The sequence below is a fragment of the Cyprinodon variegatus genome, unplaced genomic scaffold (assembly GCF_000732505.1).
Source record: "Cyprinodon variegatus isolate N-32 unplaced genomic scaffold, C_variegatus-1.0 Scaffold308, whole genome shotgun sequence".
In the NCBI taxonomy this organism is placed as follows: domain Eukaryota; kingdom Metazoa; phylum Chordata; class Actinopteri; order Cyprinodontiformes; family Cyprinodontidae; genus Cyprinodon; species Cyprinodon variegatus.
In genome coordinates, this window is record NW_015150761.1 from 728081 (window position 1) to 737488 (window position 9408).

Sequence of the window (9408 nt, forward strand, 5' to 3'; positions counted from 1 at the left end):
CTTTCATCTGTTAAGTCTTATTTAAATTGTTTTGTTTTCTCCCTTTCCGAGTCTCCGTGAGTAGATACTTTTCCCACACAAACTGTTGCATCTGCTGACATTAAAGTATTTTGAATTATTATTTGCATAATGTTGCTGCCTACTTAGAGGCTTATTGTCATATACTTCAGCTGAACTGATTACATAAACAAATGAGACAAAAAGTAAAATCCTAAAGACACAAAAGACGTCTAAAGTACTTTCCATATTAGTTTTAATTTGATGACAGGTCTAAAAAGGGTAACAAACTTGGAATGTATCTTTTTCTGTAGCTTTCCTCCACATGGTGAAAACTTATAGTTTTTCCAAAAACGTGACTCAGTAATAAAGCCTGTTGATGGAAACATGCTTCTGTCTCCATCTAGCGGCCACAAGCAGCTATAGCATCTGTCACAGCCTGCGTGAACGGGACCCAAACAATGTAAAAAAAAAAAAAAAGAGAGAAAGATGTAGAGAGGAGGGATACTGTGTTTAGATAAACGGTAAACTGTTAAAGAAATGAGGCTTCAAGTTGTTTGGAGTTTAGAAGATGTTTTCCTAATGAATCACCAGACAGAAGATCTCAGCGGTTTAAACCCCTGAATTATTATGTTGCAATAAAACAAACTGCCAAGGTAGTTTTTAGCTTTATACTGTGCTATTAAGAGTGTTTGTTTTGATTTCCTATATCATTTATTCAAGCAGTTCTTATAGGAACCCCATGCCTATTCTTCATAAAAAACAAATAAACACAAAAACAAAAAAACAAACATGTTTTTCTCCATCACCGGCATGTTAAAGCGCGTAGCTCCGGCCTCTGCGGGCGGGGTCAGCTGTGGGCGGGCACAGCTGTGGGCGGGGACAGTTAAAATCCAACTTCTTTGGAACAAGAACAATTTCCATCTTCTGTTGAGTTCCTGACGCCGAAGAGCTCCGTATTCTCCCTGCTGAGATGGCTTTGGATGGGAAAAGTGCGGTGGTGACTGGAGCAGCCATGGGCATAGGGAGAGCTGTGGTGGAGATTCTCTTGAAGAACAGAGCCAAGGTGAGAGCTTGCAATAAATACCGTCTGAACTCCTGAAGGAGGGACTTCAAAGATAGGGTAAAACCACAGGCTCATTAGGAGAAAACTAATTAGTTTGTCTCAACTAAGCTTTATTAAAGCATCTTCATATGCAAAACAAGTCTTCATGTGTGGTAAATTGATGTTTTCTAAGTATTTGCAGTCTTGGTTTATGATGATCCAGCCTGTGTTGGTATTATACCCCCAAAAATCAAAGTCTGGCTGACCAAATAAACTAACAGTTAGAAAGGAACTTTGCATTATGAAATAGCTTAGTTTGTAAATTAGAAATACACAGCTAACTGTAAACCCTGTGCAGAACACCAACATCATTTATTAAGGCTATAATTAGTGCTTTAAGCAGTCAGACTGGTTCTGTTGTGTTTTTGTTTTTGTTTTATGGGTTTCTACCTTAGATAACATCTTCATTTTCAGTCCCAAACTCAAAAATTTTCAGGAGATTGTTTAGTAAACACATTTAAATTCACAAAGTTTACAGTTTGACACAAAGGTATCATTATAAATGTAAATTTTTCTCCCGTTTTTATGACCATTTCTCCATTTTGTTGTGTATAACCGCAAACCTCCATGTAGTTTTATTGCTATGTAGAACTCACACATAATTTACTTTTCAACTTCCTCTTAAATTCTGAGAAAAAATATTAGGTCATCTTAACATTTATTTCAATTCGAATTCTGAAAAGTGTGGTGTGCTTTTTACTCAGCCCCTTTAATCTGATTCTTCTCAATAAAATCCAGTCTGGAGAATGGAAAAAGCAGAACAGAAGCCCACACCTTTTAAATGGAAATATAACTAAACTAACAGGCCAAGCAAGAAGGACAATATTCCAGTATGCAGCGCAGAAGAGGAACTTAGGGGGAGCTGCAGAGATTGAACATCTGTTGTGAACATCTGTTGATAGGCCAAGTATTAGTGATGCACTCCACACATCTGTCCACTAAAGAAAAGTCGCAAAACTCAGTCACAAATGTAAGAAGTCCAATTAAAGATTATCGCTAGCCCTGTGGAGGTGCCGTGTGTTTGGACACTTCAATTTGAAATCAACCTGAACACACTACCTACATAGCAAAATATGTTGGTGGCAGCATCATTCTGTGGGAAGATTTCTCTTTTGCAAGGGCAGAGAGGAGTTTTAGAGTTGATGGGAATATGGATGTTTTCCAAATGTATTAATGTAAAAAGGTCTGAAATACAAGTTAAATGAACTTGACATTTTCCAACCTTAATCTTAATTTCTCCAGCCTTATGGCTGCTGTGATGACAAATTGCAAAGATAGCTACACTAATAAACTCTTTAAACGGTTTTCTGTTTGTTTGTACCCAATTAAATCGTAAAACATCAGTTAGCCACAGTGATTAAGCCCATAAACTGTGGGAAAATTAATTTAGTAAGGTTTTTTTTTTTTCCACCCTTCAACCAGAACATGCTATGGCTGATGATGGCAAGCAACAAGTGGCAGAAACCTCCAGCTTTCCATGTCAGAAGTCCTGTTTAAGATAGTTTAGGGTCTCTTAAGCCAGTTTGTTTCAGAACGTTTTGTATTTCATCCCTCAGGTTTTCAGGACCACATTATCCTTTAAACGTTTGTTTAAATCTGTACACAACTCTTATGTAGAAGAAAGAAGGACCAATTATTGGAGGGCTGGGGGAAAGCTTTAGGTAACAGGTTTGTTTTTCTCTGCTAGAAGAAAAATCTTGTTTCAATAATGATCCCAGTAATGGTAAACAAAGGGTTTTGGTATATTAGCAGGTCCAATTGGAATTGAAATGGAAGAGATGGAACGGTTTGAGAATAACCACAGAGATTATATTACCTAATTTTAACTAATCACAACACTGGTGGAGACTTCCATTGAGCAATTGAACTAGGGAAGGTTTCTGCTCCTGACTGACATTCTTCTGAAACCAAGAAGACCCCAGACCTTTAAATACTGCTTTAAAGCGTTCTTAAATAATAGGCCTAAAATTTGAAATCAGTCGATGAACTCATGGCTTGGGTCATTGTGGCGTTTCCCATGATTCCATCAACTAGAAGCACCTCATTTCTAACCCTTAAACTTTGTCCCATGTAGTGCAAAAATGTGAAGTTGAAGAAAAAGGATATATGGTTCAATATTTATTGCAAATAAATGTCCACTACATCTAAATAAAACCATTCACTGGTCAACCTGTTAGAAAATTTGCAAGTAAAATAAATTCAGGAAACTTTACTTTGATGTTATGTAAATCATTTCCATGTATTTACATGGATAGTTGAAAGGAGTTATAACCTGAGGTCAAACTACAACCATTACAGGAAAGGTTTACCTACAGAAACATAAACAGCTTAATGCTCCTTTAGAGACCACAACTAGTCATTATTTCACTACTGTTAATGTGCAGCACTTTGGTGGACCTTGTCTGTTAAACGCTATAAAGAGATATATTAACTAAACAAGCCCTCGGAGAGTGTAGATCTCCAAGCAGCGAATTTTGTCCCATATTGTGACAAACACCTATAGCTAAAACTCGCACATGATCTGGATAATTACGAATGTTTCCCTGACATGAAGCTCACATTTGCCAACAGTGTCCTTAAGATCCTTTCATAAGTTTATAAATAAAGCACAGCTTGTGTCTGCAGCCTCTGGTGTTTGTTCTGCTCTCACCTTTCCTGTGTTTTTGCATTCTTTGTCTTCATTATAATACCTCTGGACTGATCCTGAAGCTGTCAATAGTCACTAATACTACTCTGTGGTTTAGGGGGGAACTGCTTGATTGCCAAATAATGTTAAACAAAAGATCCTGCATACAGATTCATCCATTTTTACCAACATTTTTCATAAAAATGTAATTAAAATCCATGATTAACTTGTCAAGTTTTCCTTTACACAGACAGACAGAAGGAAAAAAGAACATACACAAGCTCGACTACAGACATAACCTCCTTAATAAAGCGGGAGGATAAAATGTCGACTAACACAAATACAAAAAACCCCCCCAAAAAACGTGATAAAATAAATGAATAAAATCACTTTCATTCAACAGAAGTAGACATAGATGGCTGACAAATAACCAGTAGGACTTAAAACTGTACTGTAAAGTGAAAAGTATCCAGGTACACACCATAACTGCGTTTTTTTTCTCCACCGGTTTTGTGAAATTTTACCCTTGAATACTGCCTCTAATCAGTGTATGTTCGCCCCATTTACAGAGGAATGTTCTGTTTGTTTATCCACCAAGTTTCACAATTCAGTGGGAAGCCAAATTGTGTTCTGAAACACTGGATCTTTTTCCACTCCATTTCCACATTTTTTTTTTTTAATGAAAGAAGAGAACAAACTGTGTCTTGAAGACGGGATCACATGCAGACAGCTCAGACCAAAATATGGAGTGGCACAGCACTCCACAAATCTGATCTTTATGGATGAGTGGACACAGGAATGACTAAATTAAAAATAAAAAGTCCTGCTTACCACCTTCTCTGTAGGTACAAGTGGAAGAAGTTATCTCAGATGAGACCAAAATTGGTCATTTTGTAGAGCTGGTCAGAGATCATAGGGATGTAAAAGGAGCCAAATACTGAACAAACCTGGAGGAAGATCTGTCCAACAGGACAGTGACCCTCGATGTACAACCAGAGCTGCAGTTAAATGGGTCAAAGCACGTGGAAATGTTAGAGTCTAAGTCCAAACCCAAATCTAACGGAGAATCAGTAGTACGACAAAATATATCTGTGTTCACTCTGTCCAACCTGACAGAGTTTGGGCTGTTTTGCAAAATGGATGAGCAAACTTTTCAGTATTAAGATCTGCAAAGCTGTGGGGGAAGAAAAACAAATCAAAACATTGGCTCCGAATCCTAGCAGATATGTTTTTGTAAAAAAGTAGGGGGAAAAAAAATCAGTATTTTTTCCACTGCTTCACAATGATGCTCTGTCCTGAGTGTAGCCTGGGGTTCTTGCGTCACCTTGACTTTGAAGAACTACCAGGTGCACATACTCTGTTTTGGTACACAGTGAAGTGAATGCATGCTTTCAGTCATAGTAAAGAGCAATTTTAAGGTCCTTATATCATTCGGGGGTAAAGCCTAGAACCCTCCTTTCTCTTATCTTTCTTTAAAGAGTCTGCATTCATGCATTACTGAAAGAAAATCACAATAAAAAACATCTAAGTGGATTTATTTTCATATGTTTGGAAGTGTCAGCTCATATGATGTATGCTGTAATGGAGAATAGACACCAAAATCACATTTTTTCTTTTACTTTCCATTAAAACCATTTAGGCCCAGACGGGTGTCTCTTTTCTGTTATTTAACAAAATATAACCAACACAATAAAACCACAATGGTCACAGAAATAACTTGAATCTGAGAAAAGTTATGAAAAATTAAAATTCCATGAAAATGACCAAATGAGAGCAAGACATTGCCTTTCAACTGTTCTTCAACAGAATGATTTTAAACAATAAACTAATAAAACAGGCAAGGAAAAACATTGTTATCCCTAAAAAAAAATAAAACAAAAAATAAATAAATAAATAATGTCCCCAAATGAACAATTTAAACAAAGGCATGTCCACTTATTAGCATAACAGGTGCGTACAATCTTGTAATTAGTCAGTGGGACTATATATAGGGCTATATGGAAGTCTGTGCTGTATGGTGACCTGGTGTGTACTGCACTCAATCTGGACCAAATGAAGCAAAGGAAAGAGCCATCTCAGGAGATAAGGAAGAAAATTATAGACAAGCATGTTAAAGGTAAAGGCTAAAATAGCATCTCCAAGTAGCTGGATGTTCCTCTGACTAAAGCTGCACATGTTACTCAGAAATTTAACATGCATTGAACTGTAGCCAACCTTCATGGATGTGGTTGTAGGAGGAAAATTAATAACAAATCGAAGCCTAAAATATTACAAAGAGCCCAGAAAAAAAAAAAACTTCAAAAGGGATGAAAGGTGAACTTTGAGCTCAAAGAACATCAGTGTTAGATCGCACCACCATTGTTTGAGCTAAAGTGGACTTTATAGAAGACGACCAATGAGGGTAACCTTATTGAGAAAAAAAAAATAGACTGGAATTTGCAGTACAGCATGTTGACAGGCCACAAAGCTTCTGGGGAATTTTCCTATAGATAAATGAGACAAGAAAAGTTTTTTACTAATACACATCAGCTCTGTGTTCACATAGAAAAATTGAGCATAACAATAAGAACACTGTCCCTAATGTTAAACATGAAGGAGACTGTTATGTTCTGGGGCTGCTTTGCTTCACCAGGCACAGGGTGTCTGACACTGGGAAGCATATTTCTCTGTAAAATTCCTTGATGGTCTTGAGATTTCATTGAACCCTGCAGAGATTCAGAGAGCTTGGTCTCAGTGACGGGTCATGGGTCTTCCAACAGGATGACGACCCAAATGAATGGCTGAGAGGAAAGCACTGTTTGTTCTATTCTTAGGTTGCCTTCTATGAACTCTGAACTAAATCCTATTGAGAATCTTTGGAAGGAGCTGAAATATGCTGCCTGCAAAAAGCCCTTCAAACCTAAAACAACTGGAGCAAACCATGAGGAATTGACCAAAACACCTGCTGAGAGGAGCAGAAGTTACTGTTACAGGAATCATTTGATTTCAGTGATTTAGCTATATACTATATACACAGTAGACTGTGTGTTGATGTAACGCAGGAGGTCTGGAGATACAATATTGGTGTACCTTCTAAGTCTTGAACGAGGAGGGGGAGAGGCAGTGACAGTGTCACAAGGGTTTCTGGGCCTTGTTGATAAGGCTGGTAGCGGATGGGAATAAACTTCCTGTAGAGTGAGGTTTTGGTCCTGATGGGCTGCAGCCTCCTGCCAGAGGAAAGTGTCTGAAATAGTTTGTGCCTGGGGTGCGAAATATCAGCCACAATCTTCCCTGCATGCTTAAGAGTCCTGGAGGTTTACACATCCAGGAGAGATAGAAAATTTCATCCAATCACCCAATCTGCAGACCGGATGACACTGGAGGTGAGGATGGACTCAATGATGGAGGAGTAGAAGTGCACCATCATTGTCCTTGGCAGGTTGAATTTTTTCAGCTGTCGCAGAAAGTACATCCTCTGCTGGGCTTTCTTGGTGAGGAAGTTGATGTTCAGCTCCCACTTTAGCTCCTGTGAAATGATAACTCACAGGAAGCGAAAAGACTCCATAGTGTCAGTTGTGGAGTCACAGAAGGTGATGAAGATAGTTTGGGCTGAGTTCCTCCTGAAGTCCACAACCATCTCCACTGTTTTTAAAGCTCCAGGTTGTTCTCCTGCATTAGGTCACCAGATGGTCAACCTCCCACCTGTAGGCGGACTTGTCACCATCACAGATGAGTCAGATGAGAGTGATGTGGTTCGCAAGCTTCAGAAGCTTAACTGATGACTGGAGGTGCAGCTCTTGATGTACAGGGAGAAGAATAGAGGAGAAAGAACAGCCCTGGGGGAACCAGTGCTGATGAGCTGTGAGTCAAAGACATGTTTTCCCAACTTCACATGCTGCTTCCTGACAGACAAGAAGTCTGTAATCCAACATTAGGTGGAGTCAGGCACACTCAGCTGGGAGAGCTTCTCCTGAAGNAATATTGGTGTACCTTCTAAGTCTTGAACGAGGAGGGGGAGAGGCAGTGACAGTGTCACAAGGGTTTCTGGGCCTTGTTGATAAGGCTGGTAGCGCATGGGAATAAACTTCCTGTAGTGTGAGGTTTTGGTCCTGATGGACTGCAGCCTCCTGCCAGAGGGAAGTGTCTGAAATAGTTAGTGGCTGGGATGCGAGGGATCAGCCACAATCTTCCCTGCATGCTTCAGAGTCCTGGAGGTTTACAGATCCAGGAGAGATAGAAAATTGCATCCAATCACCCAATCTGCAGACCGGATGACACACTGGAGGTGAGGATGGACTCAATGATGGAGGAGTAGAAGTGCTGCTCCTCTGCTGGGCTTTCTTTATGAGGGAGTTAATGTTCAGTTTCCACTTTAGGTCCTGTGAGATGATAGTTCCCAGGAAGCGAAAAGACTCCATAGTGTCAATTGTGGAGTCACAGAAGGTGATGAGGATAGTTTGGGCTGAGTTCCTCCTGAAGTCCACAACCATCTCCACTGTTTTTAAAGCTCCAGGTTGTTCTCCTGCATTATGTAACCAGATGGTCAACCTCCCACCTGTAGGCGGAGTTGTCACCATCACAGATGAGTCAGATGAGAGTGATGTGGTTCGCAAGCTTCAGAAGCTTGACAGACTGATGACTGGAGTTGCAGCTCTTGATGTACAGGGAGAAGAGCAGAGGAGAAAGAACAGCCCTGGGGGAACCAGTGCTGATGAGCTGTGAGTCAAAGACATGTTTTCCCAACTTCACGTGCTGCTTCCTGACAGACAAGAAGTCTGTAATCCAGCATTAGGTGGAGTCAGGCACACTCAGCTGGGAGAGCTTCTCCTGAAGCAGAGGTGGGATGATTGTATTGAAGGCAGAGTTGAAATCCACACACAGGATTGTGGTGTAGGTACCTGCGGAATCCAGGTGCTGGAGGATGTAGTAAAAGGGCCAAGTTGACAGCGTTGTTTGCAGACCTGTTAGCTCTATTGGAAAACTGACCCCCAGCAGGGGGTCAATGATCTCTTTCAGGTGTGAAAGCACAAGGCGTTTAAAGGACTTCATGAAAACAGAGGTCAGGGTCTAAAGTCAATAGGTCCTGGTGACCATGGCTTCTTGGGAACAGGGATAACAGTGGATGATTTGAAGCAGGTTGGGATGTGACATGTCGCCAGTGAGGTGTTAAAAATGTCTGTGAACAATGGAGAAAGCTGATCAGCACAGTGCTTCAAGTTGGATGAAGAGGCACAATATGGTCCAGCAGCTTTCCGGAGGTTCTGTCTTCTGAAGAGTTTATTAACATTTCTCTGTCGTTTATGGAATAAGTTGTCACTGAGGTGGGTAGAGGAGGTGGAGGAGGATTGTGAGAGGTGGGGGAGGTGTCATGGAGGGTGGTTGCAGGACTGTCCCTTTGTCTGTCGAAATGACAGTAGAAGTCATTCAGGTCGTTGGCTAATCGTTGGTCTTTCATGGAGTGGGGGATTTCCCCACCCCGTCCTCCTGAAGGCCGCACCCCCATAACCTGCAAACATGCCAACTAGTCAAAATTTGTAAAGTTAGCCTAGCAGCAAATACATTAGATGAGGGCGGTAGCTTGATGAATGGGCTGCTACAGACCGCTATGGAGAGCATATTTCCCCTTATGACATCATCAGGGGTAGGCTTTTCAAACAGACAATTTCTATCACACATTAACTAAGGCCCCGTCCACACGAAG

General features: G+C 40.4%; 1 protein-coding gene across 1 annotated transcript in view; it reads left to right on the plus strand.

Annotated features, from left to right (window-relative positions):
* The first annotated feature begins 889 nt into the window (after positions 1 to 889).
* LOC107090678 (15-hydroxyprostaglandin dehydrogenase [NAD(+)]-like) overlaps positions 890 to 9408 on the plus strand; it is an 18553-nt gene continuing 10034 nt past the window's right edge. The window contains exon 1 of the mRNA XM_015384218.1: positions 890 to 1063. Coding sequence (XP_015239704.1) covers positions 971 to 1063 — 93 coding nt within the window. The 5' untranslated portion in view covers positions 890 to 970. The remainder of the gene's footprint in view (positions 1064 to 9408) is intronic.